Source organism: Gymnodraco acuticeps, unplaced genomic scaffold (genome assembly GCF_902827175.1).
Source record: "Gymnodraco acuticeps unplaced genomic scaffold, fGymAcu1.1, whole genome shotgun sequence".
NCBI classification, from domain to species: domain Eukaryota; kingdom Metazoa; phylum Chordata; class Actinopteri; order Perciformes; family Bathydraconidae; genus Gymnodraco; species Gymnodraco acuticeps.
Genome location: NW_022990559.1, coordinates 1,792,229 through 1,811,295, shown reverse-complemented (window position 1 = coordinate 1,811,295; position 19,067 = coordinate 1,792,229). Strand labels below are relative to the sequence as shown.

The 19,067-nt window shown below is 39.8% G+C and overlaps 1 protein-coding gene across 1 annotated transcript in view; it reads left to right on the top strand.

Moving 5' to 3' along the window:
- Positions 1–19,067, top strand: part of fstl5 (follistatin-like 5) — a 200,649-nt gene that overhangs the window by 80,331 nt on the left and 101,251 nt on the right. The window contains exon 5 of the mRNA XM_034227644.1: positions 17,388–17,584. Within this exon, the coding sequence (XP_034083535.1) occupies positions 17,388–17,584 (197 nt within the window). The remainder of the gene's footprint in view (positions 1–17,387; positions 17,585–19,067) is intronic.

Below are 19,067 nucleotides of genomic sequence, written 5' to 3'. Positions count from 1 at the left end.
AATTACCCGTTACACTGGCCAAGTATTTTCAAAAGACATCTCAACAAAATATGTTCTTAAAAAGACATTAGAGAGATTTGAAAATGAATTGCTGCTTCTCATAAAAGGTTACAAACCTCTCAAAAGATAGTTTTTACAAACTGTGGGTTTATCTTCGTTTCTAGTACTTTCATTAGTGCCACTGATGCTTTGTGTTAAACACAGATGAACAACATAATTTGGAAGTTTGCAAACATAAACAGTACATGATTAGCAGGGCATGCTTTTGTCTGAATAAATACAATTAGAGAATGACAATGGGGAAAATACTGAAACCTTGATCTGTTTGGTGCAGTGCAGGTATATCTTTACTGTGACTATTATATTCAGAGTCAACATATTCCTAAGATATTCCGTTTTCTCTTTCATATGTCGCTCTCTTCTTCCTTTTCCTGTACATTATGTAAAGCTCATTAACCATACTGCACTGCACTGTGATAACGAGATACATAGGTCATTACCGATGTCTTCCCATACTTTAATTTGATGCTTAGTAGTCATCATGCCCTTCCCTTGAATCTACCCAATGGGCTTTATTGCCAGTAGTTCATCTGTGATAATGGCATGTTCCTTGATTCCTACATTTCTCTCTTTTTAAAAAATCTGTTTTAAGTTTTCATGGAAGTTTCGACTTGTAGGTAAAGTTCTTTATAGAGCAGCTTTGATTTGATGACAGAGTGATTAGACCTGCGCTAATTGTTCAGGGAGTTTCTACACAGGAAACTTAGCAATCTTATCACTGTGTGAGGCTTGTATTCATTTGTGTTTAATTGCAACATGTAGTTCAGACACTCAGGCTGATTAAATCACACTAATACACTATAAGCTGTTTATTTTTCCCACGCAATGATCTATGCGGTATGCTAGAAAATCTATTCCACCTTGTTTCATTTATTTCATTTAGTTCTGTTGACTCTTCGCTGAGTGTGCTGGATCTATTTTTGTGTCTGTGAACTTTACACCAATTCCAGGTATATCCTCAGATATTTGCTGATTAAGTCAATTAAGTCATTTGAAGAACATTTTTCAGTTAAATGAAAAACTAACAGAAATGAATAGGGAGATTTTTACATGACATGTCACTTGTTAGACGCTTTTATCCAAAACGACTTACACACATTCAGTACTGTGGACAATCCCCACAGGAGCAATCTGGGGTGAAGTGTCTTGCCCAGCGACACAACGACATGCTGACTGCAGTGGGACTCGAACTTGCTTCCCCCTGATTCCAAGTCCAGCACACTATCCACGCTCACTATCCACTGAGCCACAGCCTCCCATTTGGTTAATTGATCCAAAAACGATGAGGTGAGGCTGAGTATGAAGTATGTTATCAAAACTATTTTACAGTTTTGATTAAACTTGTCCATGCCATGTATTCGGGTGTAACCATAAATAATATGTATGAAAGTCCTTTTTTCAAGAAAGAACCCTTGAGGGTTTTTCCATGAAAAGACTTCTAATGTATTCAGCATGCGTTTATGGGTGGTGTGCCTCCCTATCTTTTATTATCTGTATGTGTTCCTCAGCAGTGTTCAGCTTGAACACCAGAGGCTTGGTTTAACCTATTCATACGAACAATTAGCTCCAGCTGTATCAACAAACGATTATTTGGGCAATTGCAGTTTGCTTTATTGTGTATGAGGTTGCGGTAGTTAATTGCGTTGGTTTAGAGTTCTTATTTATAAGCATGACTTAGACAAATTGAAGGAAAAATTACACATATCTAAGTTAAAATGGAAGAAAACATATTTAACAAAAGATCTCCGACTCTTTTATCTATAACCACTATTTCTTCACACATTGAGCATATAATAAATTCTCACAAAAGCTCTATGAATAAAACATCCAAAGACTTTGCATGCGGCCTAAAAAATATAACAAGCTTGGCTTTAATTTAAAAACATGAGCATATTCTTTTTAAAATGAATGTTTGAATGAAATATTGCAAAAAAAAAGATGATTTGGGAAAATGTAATTCTTCAAAAGGATAATCTGAAATTCCACATTTAAAAAAACGAAATAAATGCCATGCCTTATATACATAAACAGTTCATAGTTCATCCCAGGTCGGCAAAGCCAAAATCCCTGCGGGTCGGTACACTTAAAGACAAAGAAGTGGTGTCTTTGATCGATGGGTTTATTTATAGCTTGCTCAACTTCAAAGCATCCTATATTCATTTGCATGTTCATTATGTGCCTAAAATGGCCAATTATTCCATCAGAGGTGTGTGCTGATTGCTGGGCCACAGATCCGAACAATCATATGACAAATTAGCCAATTAAACGTCTTTGATGTCCCTCCCCCCTGTAGTGCTGAATAGGAGGTTGACAGTGCAGAATCATTTAATTGATGTTCACACGAGGAATTTGTGACAAAGATGAGACCCCATATTTAAAACATTCTTTAACATTTAAGCATAATTGGGTAAATATGGACAAATCCAGCATATTTTTGCACAGTTATTCATTTTAACTACAGGTTTTAATCTTTTCCTGGAGCAACCAGAGGTTAAATGATTTACTAGAAGGAAGTTGGCAGTGGCTGATTATTTTGCAAACTTTTTAATCTAAAAAATAATTGAACTAGAATGTGTTAAACCCACAGTTTAGTCTGTCTGTTAAAATCTTCTAGTACATTCATAAACTATTCAAAAACTCTTCAGACTATTGATGAATCTGCCACCTACAGTAAATATGGTTTAGTGTGTTTACTTTCACCCTCCTGTTGTCTTCGGGTCAAATCTGAACGATTTACGACTTTCATCATCATAACTTTTTTGTTTTACATTCAATTGCATTCAGGCTTCATGATATCCTTCACAGGAGACATGTGAACTTATAACATCGCTGATCAACACTTTCATTGCATTTTGGATGATTTAGTCAACTTTGTAACACACATGGTGTTCCTGGTTCCCCCCCCCCCCACACACACACACACACACCCCCCCCCCCCACACACACACACACACACACACACACACACACACACACTCTAGATGTGTTCCCCCCGCATGCGCCCAATCCCCCCATGTGAATCACACCTGGTACACACACACACACACACACACACACACACACACACACGCACACACACACACACACACACACACACACATACACACACACACACACACACACACACACCACACACACACACTCTAGATGTGTTCCCCCCCGCATGCGCCCAATCCCCCCATGTGAATCACACCTGGCACACACACACACACACACCCACACCCACCCACACACACACACACACACACACACACACACACACACACACACACACACACACGCACATACACACACACACACACACACACACACTCTAGATGTGTTCCCCCCCCGCATGCGCCCAATCCCCCCATGTGAATCACACCTGGCACACACACACACACACACACACCCACACACACACACACACCCACACACACACACACACACACACACACACACACACACACACACACACACACACACACACACACACAGAACAATTTGACACATTTCCCGCTCTTATGTGCCCATCCCCCCACATGGATCACACCTGGCACACGCAATACATGTTCAGTGTCTATTCTTTGTGTATATATACTGCAGTTTTTCATGTGTACCAGTAGTCCGATACAATATGTACAGTTTGAAAGGGTGTTCAATTAAATGTGGTGATGATTAATGGTTTTTGTGTTAATGTAATAGCAGTTAAAACAGGACCGGTCAAATTTGACCGCGAACACCAAAGTAAGGGGGGGGGAAACGAAGACAATAGGAGGGTTAAATGGCTCCAAATGCATTATTGCTGTATTCACAATATGCTTTATCTATAAATGATTGGTTAAAAGCAATTTTTCTGTCACAACCATTTACCTGTCATGTTTATCATTTCATTGCTCTCTGCTTCCACCCACTTTCTCCATTCTGGATATCTAGCCTTTGAACAATTTGGTTAAATGAGTGAACAATAGCTGCCAACAGTGCTTAGAGCGGTGTCTTATGTGAGGTGTCTTATGTGAGTGAGACACAGAGAGGAGAAGTGTGGGGGGGAAGTTGACTGGGTTCCTGCGTCGTGGGCGTTTTTTTAATATCAAAGTGTTGACTTCATTCTATGTATAGCTCAACCCATCCGACCCAGTGATGTGACAAATGTGTTGGATATTCAGGTGATGGACACTTCACAAATGCTTTCAACGGATGTCTAAAATAAATAGTGAAAAGCTGATGAAAAATGTCTTTGTAATACAAGATGGAGGTCGTGTTTTTGATTAGCCTGTGGAAAAAGGATCTGCCAAACATTTTGTGAACACAGACATGGGCAGCGTGATATAACGATAAACAAAACAACCTATTCTATGATTTGTTTTTCAAAATATGAGATTGTTCCATTGTGTTTTTAACTGTTTTATTGGACGTGCAGTACAACTGAGGTAAGCTGCATATAACAGGTATTATTCTCCGTAGATAACTCACTTAAAGTAACCCCTTTTACATTGGCATTTAATAAATTCTTGCTATAAATATCGATTATAGTAGCTTTAGATGTTTCGTTATTCTGAGAATATTGTATATTATGGTAAAGACTGTATAAAAGGGTGGACAGCTCCAGAATAAGGGGGTTTAATGGACCTTAAATACAGATAGTAATTGTTGGAAAATCTGCTGAATAGATGTCAATCAATCAATGTTTATTTATATAGCCCAATATCACAAATGTTACATTTGTCTCAGTGGACTTCACAGTTTGTACAGAATATAAGTATGACAATACGACACCCTCTGTCCTTAGACCCTCACATCGTACAAGGAAAAACCCACAGTTTAAAGGGGAACATGGGAGAAACCTCAGGGAGAGCAACAGAGGAGGGATCCCTCTTCCAGGACGGACAGACGTGCAATAGATGCCGTGTGTAAATCGAAAAGATAATACATTTACAACATAGGTAGTCCAAATGTTTGGAAATGCATGTGTCTATAATAAGAACATGAATCCACGAGGATGTCAACAATCCTGTGGGAGCCATCAGGGAAGTAGTATGATGAGAGTCAGGCAGGACCACAAAGACAGGTGCAGCCATAACTCGAAGTCCAGGACTCAGGATCCCAGCGTAGATAGACACCAAAAATAAATTTGGGGGAAGCTGGGTTATTCGGAGATGTATGGCTAAATGTATGATGGATATGCTAAATATTAAGGAACACGGCTAATGTCATTCAGTTAAGAAAATGATCAACCTTTTACAATTCCTCTAATGATTTGCTGAAACATTATAGCTTCTACTATTTTCCTGGTTTTAAAATTGCAAAAGGTTTGTTCAGTAAATGCAGTGCACATCAATTCCATTTTGAATTTTGCTCGAGGAGCATTTTCTTTCACAGCTTCTATCAGCGTGAATATGAGTCTGTCAAAAGCAGACACGACTGAGCAGGCTGCCAATGTGGTAGATTACTCCATACATCAGAAAACATTCCCAATTCCTAACAAAACCATCAGCAAGAAAGATGTTCTGGACACCGAATAAATGCTTTACGATCCAGCTGACCTGGATCTGTTTACTCCTCCTTACTGATGGCCAACATGATGACAATGCACTGCAAGAAAAAAACATAAAAATGTGTCAAAGTAAGAAGTGATTTGCAGTTAAAACTGAAAAAAACATCTGTATGGGTGCTGAAATAGGGGCAGGTGACTGTTTTGACAAAGTAGTCCCTGTTTGTGAAGCTGCATGTGTTATGACCTAATCAATAAAGGCTCTAGAGTATGCCATATCTAAGGCAGCAGACCTTAAAGGAAGTCAACTTTATGGTTCCCAGCTATGACTCCAGCGGCTTAATGGATGATAATAGAGTCCTAACCTAATGCTGACCCCGCTGTGGGATGAAAAGCAGGGCTCAGGAGGAATTGTGATAATCAGAGCGTTACTGCCGGTCAGTGGAAGGATCTGCTTTATACTCTGAGTAGAAGACTGTGGGTGTGCGTCCATTAGTGTCTGTAGTATAATGCTACCTGCTACATAAAGCTGGATGGATTCTCCTTTAGACCACAAAATGGGCTTGTGTCAAACTGTAATTTTATTCATGGGAGACTAGGCTGCTCTAGGGACCAAAATATAATCAGTGGTTGAGGTAAACACTCATATGCTGAGTCACAGAAGCTAGCTGGGTGTAAATGTTAATTGTAATGGCCTTTTATGGTCAGCAGAAAAGTACTTCTCCACTGACCACTACGCACTTCACACAGTATCCACGACAACCAGAGCCAATCATTAGCTGATATACATATAAACCGTCCTGGGTTGACACAATGTTCTCAACTCAAAGTCCATTTTTTTACTTACCAATTGTCGATGCTCGCATTTGACAAATATCTCAGATCAAGGTTCACTTAGTCTCAATTAGCAGTGCTGGGTTTTTGTGGACTCAGCCTAAACTGTACTAAGCTCACTTATTCACAAAATGTGCTTCGGTGACCATTTAGCACATTGCTAATTGATATTAAAGGTGGGGTAGGTAAGTTTCAGAAACCGGCTCGAGTGCACTAAAATTTGAAAGTACACAGCCGAAAAGAATCCGCCCCTTCCTTCAGACTTCCTTACAGAGCACCTCCTCCAACACACATGAACGCGCACATAACGTCAGCAGACTGGTGAAAGTGGCCGTCTGTTGCTGGCGAGTCATTAAAGTACTGCTGCAATGCACGCCCAATGACGGCACGCCCAATGACGGCACGCCCAATGAGGGCACGAGATACATTTGTGCGTGCACGAGATGGAAGGCTGACAGACAGGGCGGCAATCCGTAGTACTGTTAAAAGCCCGTAGTACTGTTAAAAGTACAACCAATCCGTTTAGCCGGGCTAAACGGATTGGTTGTACTTTTTACAGTACTACGGCTTCCACAGATGACATTTTTTAATGGATTTTTTGTCAAAGCACTTCAGAAATTCATTGCTATCGGGATGTTAAGAGCATTCCATGGAATATAACAACAAGTGTATCTCGAGCCGGCTTCTCAAACTTACAGTACCTACCCCACCTTTAAGTATAACCGTAGCAATAATAATATGAGCTTCCCCTTTTGAAGTTTTTTTTGTCCATGGAAATGTGAATAAAGTGCCTAATAGGCGGAGCAAAGTGAAGCACAATATAATCTGAACATGGGAAACCAATCCAAGCCTTCACTGTTTCAAGGTTGCTAACTGGCCATCACTGTGAGCCACTATAACTTGTTTAATCATCACCTGTGTTTATCTAATCATGGCAGGTTACCATTTCCTTTCGTAAATAACAAAATAAGTGTGATATATACAACTAGTGACATCAATAATGCCCAAACTCTTAATCAGACGGATGTTTCCATGCCTAGACACCTGGAACACATCCTTCTCTGGGTGTAGATGACCTCGAGCCATAAGCGACAGTCTATCTATTGAAGAATGTTGATTATTACACTCTGAACTAGTTAAAACCTGGAGCTACAGGAGGGGTCTTCAGAATTGGTTTGGCATCTCAACCGTGTGGTCAACTCGTGGCCCGTGACATGTCGTGTGAATTCTCCGGCCGAAGCTCCAAATAAACCGTCAGTGTTTGCCATCAAAGCTCCAGCTCTCCTCGTGTCTCTCTGAGTCCTGACTCCAATTGCTTCAGAAGTTTCCCCCACACATACTATACCAAATATAGACATAAGGAAGTGTTTTGATTTGATATCTCTACCTAGGTGTGTTCAGCCCCTGGGTCACTGTCCTCTATCATGTCATCAACAAGTGCTGCCACTGAAGGAGTAAGCTCGATGTAATCAACTCTATCGGGATCAGATTTGAGAAGCGAACAAAGCCTCTCTTCTTGCTTTGTCCTCTTCTTCTTTCTCTGTCTGACTCTGTAACTCAGTCCACCTCCATCTCACTTTCTTCTGTGTGGGTGTCTGAAATCTATAGTAGAAAAATAATTTTAAACCACCAATCTTTGCTTTACTAAAATCTGGGTGCTTCCCCCCGAAAATGACTTGAGGCTTATAAATAACTTAAACTTGAAAGTTTTTAAATCTGTACCCATCTAAAGCTTCGCTAACTTGTGCATGCATTTTGATAATTCAATATGAGCTCCAGCACATTCAAAGCATCCTGTTATCACAACGATCAAGATGCATCACATATTTTCCATTCAATGCCAGCAAAAAGCACACTTTAGTGGAAGTGGTCTTGTTTTCTCAAAAAGATAGTTTTGAAGTCCTAAAAGAAAAGAAAAAAATCTCCATTTAGTCTTCCAACAACTGCTATAGACTTTTAAAATGTGGTTTCTGCTTAATTGGGGGAAAAAGGGATAATATATGCACTATAGGGACATACTGTATTGGGACCATTGTTTTTATACCAATAAGTGAAAACAGTGCTTTAAAAAGTGCTTAGTTTATTGTCATATTAAAGTGCATTACAATTATACTAGTGATCCTGATATTGATCAAATAAAATCATTATGTTGATTATTATCGTGCAGCTCTGCTCTGAAGGGTTCTGTCAGGAGCCGGGGTAAATGATGGGGGGGGGGGGTGTGGTGAGGTTGGAGATGTGTGTGGTGAGGTTGGAGTAAAGTCTCCTGGATGATAATGATCCACTTCAAGGTGAGAGAGGAGGGGTGGGGGTGGGGGGGGGGTAATACATCAAAGATAAAGACATGAGGAAGAGCAGCAACCCTGATGAAAGATGGGAGGGAGAGAATTACAGCTGCATCGGAGGAGGTAACAGTAGTGACATAGACAGAATGAAGGGAGGGAGTCTGTCTTGAGCTCTTACTAAACATTGAGAAAGTTTTACTCAAACTAAGTAAAGTTTCCCAAAGAAAGTGCTGTCTAGAAACTGTCTTCAACGATGAACTGTGAATAAGAAGTGTACATTGGTCACCGTGACATCATCCACAAGTTCTCCGCTCTTCAGTCGCCATGTATTTTTAACCTAGTCATGTTACGTTCGCAAACGATCCAATTCTTTTGAACGGCTCTTTGGTACGAACGAAGGGAACCGAGTCGTACTTGGTGAGAGCCGTTATTTTTATAGTTGGTTCACTGCCTGCCATAAATCCACTCGCTTTTACGTGAACTTGCTTTCCTGAATGCAAATTTGCCATACTGTAGATGATGGCATACCGCATGCTGCTTGAGTAGTAGTTTGGCTGGCTGAGAGATGTAGCAAGTTATACATTTTTCTGTGAGTAAAAGTAGATTTCTGGCAATACATTCAAACATTATCTTGGTGATTATTTCACAGATAAACCTCGTAACCCCGCCCCCTTAAAAGAAAAACGGCTCTTTTGAAGGGCTCTCGGAAAGGAACGGAGCCATAAGATCCGTAATTCCCATCACTAGTTTAACCATAAGGAGCATGAGAGGGTTAAGTTAAGTACAAATGGCTTCAGTGAACAGAAAACATACTGTGACGCGGTGAAAGTCATAAGACAGAAACACGGAGAGCACCCTCAACAAAACAATGCCCTGATAGAGACCTGTCAATCACAAGGTGGCATCCCGCTAAAGCATACCTTGTTTTATCTTCACTATTACTCTGAAAAGGACTATAATTTATAAAATGAACAACAACAAACACCGATCAACTAATTAGGAGCATGTTTACTAAGGTAATAAATCAAGTGCAGCTGTGCACACATTGATGTTCTCTCTAGGTTTCAGGGATGGTACTAGAACAGAGGAGTTTGGGTTTTATAAAGTGTATAAGCAGGTTATTTGAGTTTGATCCTGGAAAGCTCACATTAAAGTTCTTGTCAATTTTCTAAATTAGCTTAGAGAACTTGGTTTGGTTGTTTCCCTATCCTTAGTTAATAGCCATATATGTGACTATCCATGCATTAACATTTACAATCTAGAGAGCAAACGTGTTGCCCATATTTTGCTTCAATGTTGGTGGTTGCTGTTTGGATATTATACACTAGTCAAATGCTGCAAATCTGTTTGTTTTAATGATCTTCTCCAGCAGCCGCTTTGACATGTGACTAATCATCATTCAGAGACTAAATATCAGCTCAGCAGGTGAGCATATTGTTTGTAAAAACTGCATCCGCTATATCCAAACTGCCATTTACAGATAGGGGGCAACTAGTAAATAGCTCTTGTATTAAGATTCTCTCAGCTGTTTCTAAGGTCAAGAATGAACCTTGAACCTCCATTTTGTCCGTCTTCACTCTCATGTTTTGTAAAGATGCACAGCTCTTCAGCATGCTGGTCAGAGACTAAAAGTGTTCTTCTTAAGTCTGAAGTATTAGCAGAAGTCTGTTATCTGTGCCTGAGGTCTGTTGTGAGGTTTTTGCATTCCTATCATCCCGGGCAGAGCGGCTGTGAGGAGTTTGCCGCCCTATTGCCCAGATATCCATTTCAGATTCAGCCAGGTGTTGCGGCAGTGACACCTCTAGTTGCTCTTAAAGATTGCAATCAGTGACCTCTGATTTGGGTAACCCAGTTGTCACGGTGTGCTGTCGTGATGTATTGTGAGCCATGGCAGTATCCAAGGCCCTGGAGACGGAGATGGGAAAGCTGGAGGAAGGTGATGGGGGGCAGGCTCTGTGGAGCAAAGATGGGACAGTTTTAGCAGAGTGGATTGCGGCAATTTTGCTGAGCGACCATTTCTTTCTATAAATTAAACAGGAGTGCTTTTAAGGAGGCAGGTGGAGGCATGTGTGGGGGGTTCCCTCATGGTTATAAAGCCTATCAAAGATGATTATGAAATACATTTTGTCATACATATTTTCTTTAAAACACCTCTAGCTGTTTAAATGATGTATTACACATTTTGTATATTTGTGTTAGGAAATTAAATAGGTCATAATTCTGTCTCTGATATCTCGTTCTATTTGCTGTGAAAACATTTCCTTCAAACAACTGATATCGTTACGTTTTTGGCAAAAACTACATTTGACAAGATGACATTTGAACACATCATGATAACGTAATATCTTACCTTTGCCCATGTTCAATACTTCACCAAGCTTTAAAGTATGAGAATCTAACTCAATGGAACCTATGTGGACGTAAGCAGTAAGCTCCTTTTAAATGTTAAGATCTGGCAATAGCCTCCTTCCTAAACAAACTGTTTTGCGTTACATCATTGTTCATGAGCAACTGTGGAAAAGCATCGATAAGAAGACTCGATTGTCACAAAGGAATGTGAATCCAAGGAATCAAACATCTATGAAGCTTCTTTGGCTTTTCATCCCTAATCATAAGCAGAAATCTGCCAGTTACAGAACAGTTTTGGTTAGTTTTCAAAGCAGTGGAAACCACACAGTATCCGGTGTCACCTGTATTTACAGTGATATGGGTTTAAGCAGGAGATGCTGTGCTTCTCGGCACAGTGTGCATCAAATGGCTGCAGATTCCTGCGGCACAGCGGCGCTCTTCTCGGTGGTTAGAGAGCAGGAGCTGTCATCTTGCCAATGTTCAAAATATTCTCCTACACACTGATAACTTCTCCATTTCAATACTCACATGTCTGAAAATGCTTTTTAAAACAAATCCTTTAAAGCAAACATTGTGGTTAGCCTTCGTGCGTCATCTATAGTGGTAGCCTTCGCCTGTGGATAGGTGATATTGTTCCCAATCATGTTCTGGTTTGCATGCCATGATCTCTTTCGTTGTTTTAAAAGGGTTCCAGGGTTATTTAAGGGCTATATTTCTCCATCAAGGGAACACAAAAACAAATTTAAAACGCTACAAATGAACCTGTGGGATTACACATTATATCAGAAGTATCTGGAGGGTTGCACAATTCCGGGAATTTTCAAAGATGGAAACTTTCCATGGGAATCAACTGGGAATTTTCAAAATTGAAGGTTGGCTCTTCATAGGGAACTTAAATATAGTTGGGGAAAGTATATTTCAGCATAATCTTGACTAAAACAAACAGATACTGGACCACACTTTCGAGCCCAAAGCACAAGACAAATGAAGCCACACATTTGAGCCTGTGGACTACACAAAGTGAAGTAAGTTTTGATGATATTATGGGGTAATATATTTATTTAATGTTTAAATTGCAAATATCACATACACATGTATTCATATAGTACAGTGTTTCTCAAACTTTTTCATACCAAGGACCACTGAACCAATAAAATGTTTTATTTATTTCAAATATGGAATATTTCCAAAATTCCCCAGTTTAACTTCCCATGGAAATTTACCGGAAATGTTCCGCCCCTTTGCAACCCTAATCTGGATTGACCTAGATGGTTTATTCTAATCATGTTATTATACTTCATGAGCAGTCTCAAAGTCAATTTATGGGCTTTCACCGGTCATGGGACTGTTATGTTTATGTGTGTATCTTGTATCAGAGGTATTTAAAAAGAGTACTTCCCTGATATAACATTGCAGTGCTATAACATTGTCAGACTCCTGATGGACTGTTTGAGCAACAAAGGTAGACTCAGCACAATCAACGCTATCGTCTTTTTTCTATCCCACACATTTCGATGCAGTACTACATATCTTCTTGACCTATAAACACACATAGGAGTTCTCCTTTAACATAAAATACTAGTCTGTCAACATGCAGTTTTTAAGCCCTCTTCATGCTAAATCACGGACATCCAAAGATTTTAAAACACAATTTAATAATGATTTGCCATTAAAACAGAACACAAAACACAAAAAAAATCCAATATTGTTTTAACTACATCATAACTAACTTATAATGCATTCATAACCGTACAATCCTGTTGTAATTTTATTGTATGGCCCCAAAACACATAACACCACATATTGCACACGTGCATGTGTGTGTTCAGGTTCAAGTGTTAGTATACTTTGAGAAAGGTGGAGTTCCCGTGGGGGGAGGGGGGCAGAGGGAGGGGAAACCAGGTGCATGTTGAGAACATTATTGTTACAGTGGATGAAGAGGGTGGGGGAGGGGTGTCTAAAGTCAAAGATGAATCTTGATTGGGCCAAATTTGACCTCGAGTCACTCAAACTATTCTGCTGGGTCTCCCCAGATCCGAACACCAAATTATACACTACGCAAAAATGGTCAAAATCAGTTTTGTCGTGTCTATATAGCTGTTGTGGAGGATATCATGAAGCCTTGTTCCGATTAAAAAAACTAGAGCGTAGTTGTTATATCATTTTAACTTGAAACGGGTCACGGGAGACCCGGACACAACATAAGGGTTAAGTAACTGCTAAAGGGTGAAAAACTGAGTCAAGCCACATTTAGTCCAAGTTATAGTAAGTAAGCAAGCATATCAATAAAAGTGAGTGTTGGCGACAGTAGCTATTAACTCTTGGCTTTGCATTTATATAACAACGTTATTTACTTACAGCAGAGCAGCCTGCTGCTACTGTACTGCTATTTGTCACAAATGGCTTGAATCAGATATGGTTTGCTAACAATCTGCAAAGCGCATACAAGTCCTATCACTCTGACTTTTATTTCTATCCAGGTTGGGACTTGACCTCCACATTAAATGAACAGTTCAAGGCAATTAATAGGAGGCAATTGTTTTGCACAGTGTAACCTGGCCAGCCACTTGCCACATGAAGCCTATGTGACCATAGACATTTGTCACAAGCAAGGTCACTGTGCAGTCAAAGGCAAACAACACGTCTGTGTCCTTCACGTGCTTTAACCTGTGCAAATACCAACATACGCTTTGTCCTAAAGATAGTTTTAAAATGTACTATTCCAAAGATGTTCTAAACTGTGAAGATGAAATATGAAGTCTACAAGCTCCTGTAAGTAATTTCATATTCAAACCAAACTACCAAATTCAGTTCCAGCTCCTTTCTACTGAACATTTCGTCCCTAGAAAATGTAATTTTATCCATGAATGATGTTGACAAAGGCAGCATTATGCTCAAGTGTTCCTGTGGGAGTCTTACAGTTGATGGTTCTATTACAACACTGTTACTTCGTCTCGAATGGTGTTTACCCAGCTTGTAATTGGATGTTTCATAAAAGAGCTGAGTTGTCATTAGTATGTATTACAAAAGGAGCGGATGACTGAAAGGAACATTCGAAGATTGCTTTGGGGAAAAGGAAAGATTCGGTCATATTTGGTAATTAAGCTACCGTAATTCAAAACACACAAATTTGAGACTGTCGATGATTGAATGAAAATCCACCTCACGTCTTTATAGCCTTTAGGGAAAACTACAACTACACAAAGTAAAACATACATTTCAATATCAGCCATTCCTCTTCAGGTTGTGGCTAAATGAAGTAGGACTGGCCTTTTTGTAAAGCAGCTTGTAAGAAGTGAATGTGTATGAAAACACAAGATGGTATTTCTCAACTCCTGCCAAAATCACACTTGTCCTTCATGTGGGCTAAATCTGTGTGCCAGGAGACAGATGGGGTGTCATGACATGCAAGAGACACACACTTATAGTTAAATACAGTACAGCTGCCACACCTTTTTCTGCTTCTTAAAATACCAAACATTCAAAAACATCCATTGCAAAAGAAAGATTAAAAAAAACATTTTAGTCCTGATAGTGGTTTACTGGTGATTCCCAGAGACATGTTTGATGGATGTTTGCAACCTAACCATCATGTGTCTGTTGCTGTCTGTACAATGACACAGCAGGAAAAAGCAGATGATTTGACAGAGTTAATTTGAGGTTTAAATCTTGGCATCTTGACAGACTGACAATCAATCAACATTACAATTGCAGCCCTAGCTTGTCAAAAAGCATCCTCGATAAAATCAACTGACATTGTTTTGTGATAAATGTTAAATAGAGAAAGCAGGCAGGCTGCTCGAAAGCTTTCTGACGTTTCCCCTAAATGCCTGCTTGGACTAAGGACATTTTTGGTTTAGTTATATTTGAGAGAAATTATTTAAGCCACTGTTTAATTAATGCTGCTACTCCCCTGTGTGGACATGTACTGTTCGGATGCAGTGTGGCTGGGGGACTGCATTTAAGAGCATGTGTCTATGAGTGTGCGAAGTGCAAGCGTATTTGTGTACTTGTGTGTGTGTGTGTGCGCCGCTGACCTTCATCTCCCCTGGTTATGCCAGCAGCCATTTATCTTTTATTCATTCTGCCATTTGTGACCAAAGCAGCTTCTCTGGCACTGACGCTTGTCAAAACAGACCCCGTCCCATGATATGCTGCAGTGTGAACGGCCTGCACTATAACAGCTGATGATACTTTAGACTTGCTGATGCCATTCCTAAGATTTCACTAGACACTCATGCAGTCAAAATGTAATTGTATGATTTAGTACATCCTCCTATTTTTCTGCAGTCGCTCATGGAAAAGACAAGCTCACCAGTCACCACCGTGGTTGTTCACACTGCTAGTTTCATGAAGCTTCAGACTGAGCATGCAGCTCCAACACCTGTCAGCAACTCAGTATGTGTCTCAGACAGTGACAGACGTGTACCCGCAACGGGGGAACTATTCTGGGCTCCTTGCTTACTGTATGTTTAATACTCTCCACCTGGCTATGTGAGCTTTAAATTAATCAGTTTACCAAGTCGCTTTTAGAAAACAAAGCATAACGAGATGTGATTTCCATTTTTGGCTTCATTTCAACAGCCCGGAAACAACTTATTTTATAAAAAACACAAAAAAGGCCCATTCTAAGCCCCCAGACCAGCTCCAATGCTCCTTGGCTTTACTATACGTACTCCAGAATTACCACTTTTTCTCCAAAACAAATTCCCTCATTGGATGTGTCGATAATGATAGCAGTGAGCATTTCCTAAGGGTATAAACTAGATTGAACGCCGGTGACTGCAAAAGGCCATGGCAAATGATTCACATCATTTTCAAAATCATCAAACCATTCAGCGAGCCCTCGCGTGTCAAGGCATTTGCATTCGTCGTGTTTCAACTCTTTTACTCAGGTTTTTTACCTTGCTTTTCACCCAACTGTAACTTAAAGCGATTGGCACTATTTCTGCGCTTGCCCTCTTCAAAATTGCTATTGACCTTGCAGAACAAAGAAAGCTTTCTAACTCATCTCAAATCATTGGTCTTTGTCTATGTGTGGTAGAATATGAAAAGATCAACAAATGCTTTCAATATTATCTTCAGCTTCAAAGAAAGGCTCATAGCTGCTGTATATCACACCTGTTTTGGCCACAATAATACATATTTCAATACCAGTGAATGACGTTTTTACACCTTTGGACTTTACAAGCTCACACAGAATAGAAATGAAAGAGAAAATGGCTGGAAATAGCCTCTGTGGAACCCCATTGATTTTACTGACACAATGATAAGAGAACTTATCTCAGCCTCTTAAACCCCAGTGATGGTTACCACCAAGATTAAGTCTTATTTAAAAGCACGCTGATTTCTGAAGTTGTTTCACTGAAGGAATAAGGAAAGACATTTTTATGGCGAAAATGAAATCCTACCCGGCAGATAATGACGTGATTCGTCTCTAGGGTCATTCTGATTCTTCCTTACTAGTCAACAGCTCTCAGTCAGCTCCTAGTTCTACTTTGTGAAGATCTCATTACCGCTCTCACTAAACCCATCTCCCCTGATCACCCCACAAAAAAGTTAATTAGTCTTGCAGAAGACTCCATACAGCTGTTATTATCTCTTATTTCCCCGAATAGGTACGTAGGAAGTGGCAGTAATGTCACCTTCCTCCTCTGGGATCTGAGAAGCATCTCGGTGAACAACAAAGCTTTTCTTGTGGGTTGTTTGACATCAGTTAATACAACCGTTATTGGAGGAGAAACACTTCCAGATCTAACGATGCAAACTTGATGTGACATGTGTCAACCTGTGGTTCTAGTCATTATTTTCTCTTCGCCTCGACTCTACCCCGCTGAACCTTTCTTGTAGTTGACTTATTTTATCTGCAGCCTTTGATGGCGGATTGTAAATACAAGGCCATCATGTTTTCTGTTGCTGTCAGGGTTAGCTCTTGACACCCGGTGATGAATCTGTTCATCCGTTTCTTTGTGGTGCTGCTCTTTTAGTTTTTAAGCAGAGAAATGCTGCACGACTGTCACTGTTTGTGCTACCCTCAGGAAATTAATCCTTAGCATTTGTCATTGTGATTCATACAATCATAGACTTATTGTTGAGTTACGTCTTCAGGGGGATTCTGGTATTCAAAGGTACTAATTGGCTGATATCTGAAACATTGCATCCAATTCTAGAAATCACAAGTTCAATGTTTTTTCAGCACATGGGAGTTATTTACATATTCATAAAATATCTGTTTGTATGCATCCTGCCAAAATACAGACATTTTTAATTATACAAACAAAACAACAACAAACTTCAATCTCAGCTTTAACAGTTCTTGTTTTAAATGTATATAATGAATATTCTCTGTCTCTTCTAACCATTGTGCCTTCCCTCTTTGTCTTTTCCAGATGATAACTGCAGACTGAGTGAATACCGTCGACTGAAAACCAAGATCTTGGATCTGCATGACAAGCGATACATGGGGTCTAACATCCACGGGGGCCACAAGGACAACATGGCAGCCAGGAAGCACCTGGTTGATCTGATGTTCAAACGTTTTGATGCAGATAACAATGGTCAAATCGATGCCAGCGAGCTCTCACAGGTAAGGCTATCAAACAAAAGAATAGCTTAAAGCTTGGCTAGGTAGAAGCCAGCAAGAGTAAGCTAGTTCCTTTTTTCTCCAGCCCATCATTTGCCAGCTCTATTGCAAAGAAAGTAGCTGTGAAAAATGCGATATCGGGCAAAATAGACGCATAAATGTCAACCCTGACAGCTTGCAAGCCACAACTTAAAGTCTTTAGTAACATGATTAGATATATAATAAAGAGTATTACAAATAGGCCAACATTTTTCTCAATTACCTTAACCACCTTAGCCTTAAAAGACAATACATATTTGTTTAAAAAAAAGAAAGTGTAAAATGTACTCAGACAATTAATGGCATTAAGTTAATATACAATAACTAGAGCTGATCTTATGAGATTTTCAAATGTATTATTTATTCACAGGAGACCTTTTAATGTAATTGTGTCCCCCAAATATAAATGTAGGGTTAGGGTTACTAACACTACACAGCCCATCTATAGTCTGTCAAAACCACATTTAATTTATATTTCAATATCCCTCCAAATGGAGAACACAAAAGAACCTGTTTGCTCTGGTGTTTAAACAAGCAGCTTTGATGCTTGCCATAATTGTGTCCATTTTACTCCTCGTACCCTTCCCTCTGGTCGCAATGTGGGTAAAAGGAGCCTTGTGCTCACGGGAGGCTGCAGCCTTTTCACCAGGAGGGACGGTTAGAAAGAGTCTTTTGTGTCTGCCACGAGGAAGGAAGATTCTCTGCATAACAAATAACATCTCCCAGTACCTGAGGTCTGACTTAACACAGAAAGTATTTAAATAATTGAAAGTGTAAGCAACCTAAAGTGGTTTTCAGAAACATGAAACCACTTCCTGTCCTGAGGTCAGGTTCCTGCTGATCCAGTAGGATCTCCCATCTGCACGGGGGTCACCTTGCTTAGCTCTGTCAGTGCCCTCATCTTGCTCAACAGGGGAGCTCTCCTTGGATTCATTTGAATATATTTCAGTATTTTAGGTTCAAAGCATCCAAATAGCACTTCAAAAGTAGTGATATTCTTGTCATATTATTTACATATTTTTACATGTTTTTACATTTACTTTGTGCCCCGCGCCTGCACGACAGAAATCGATGTTTAGTGAATGAAATGCAAAGTCAACAAACCATGTTGTGCTGTGTTTTATGGAATAATATTATCAATATGCCCTCAATGTGAATTTGAATATGCCCTTACAAGCTTTTGGATATTACACTCATTCTCCTGCATGCCAAGCTGTGTCACTCTCGCGAGGTGTTTGAAAGACACGAGCTAGTCAGCAATACTAAACATCCAGATGGAGAATCTCTTTTCTGGGGGCTCCTCAAGGGCTGCTTTTAGTCCACATCCCCTTTTTATCCTTGACACATATGGGAATGTTGGCAGATTTCATACATTACATTGCATTTAGCTGACGCTTTTATCCAAAGCGACTTACAATAAGTGCGTTCGACCAACAAAATAAATAAG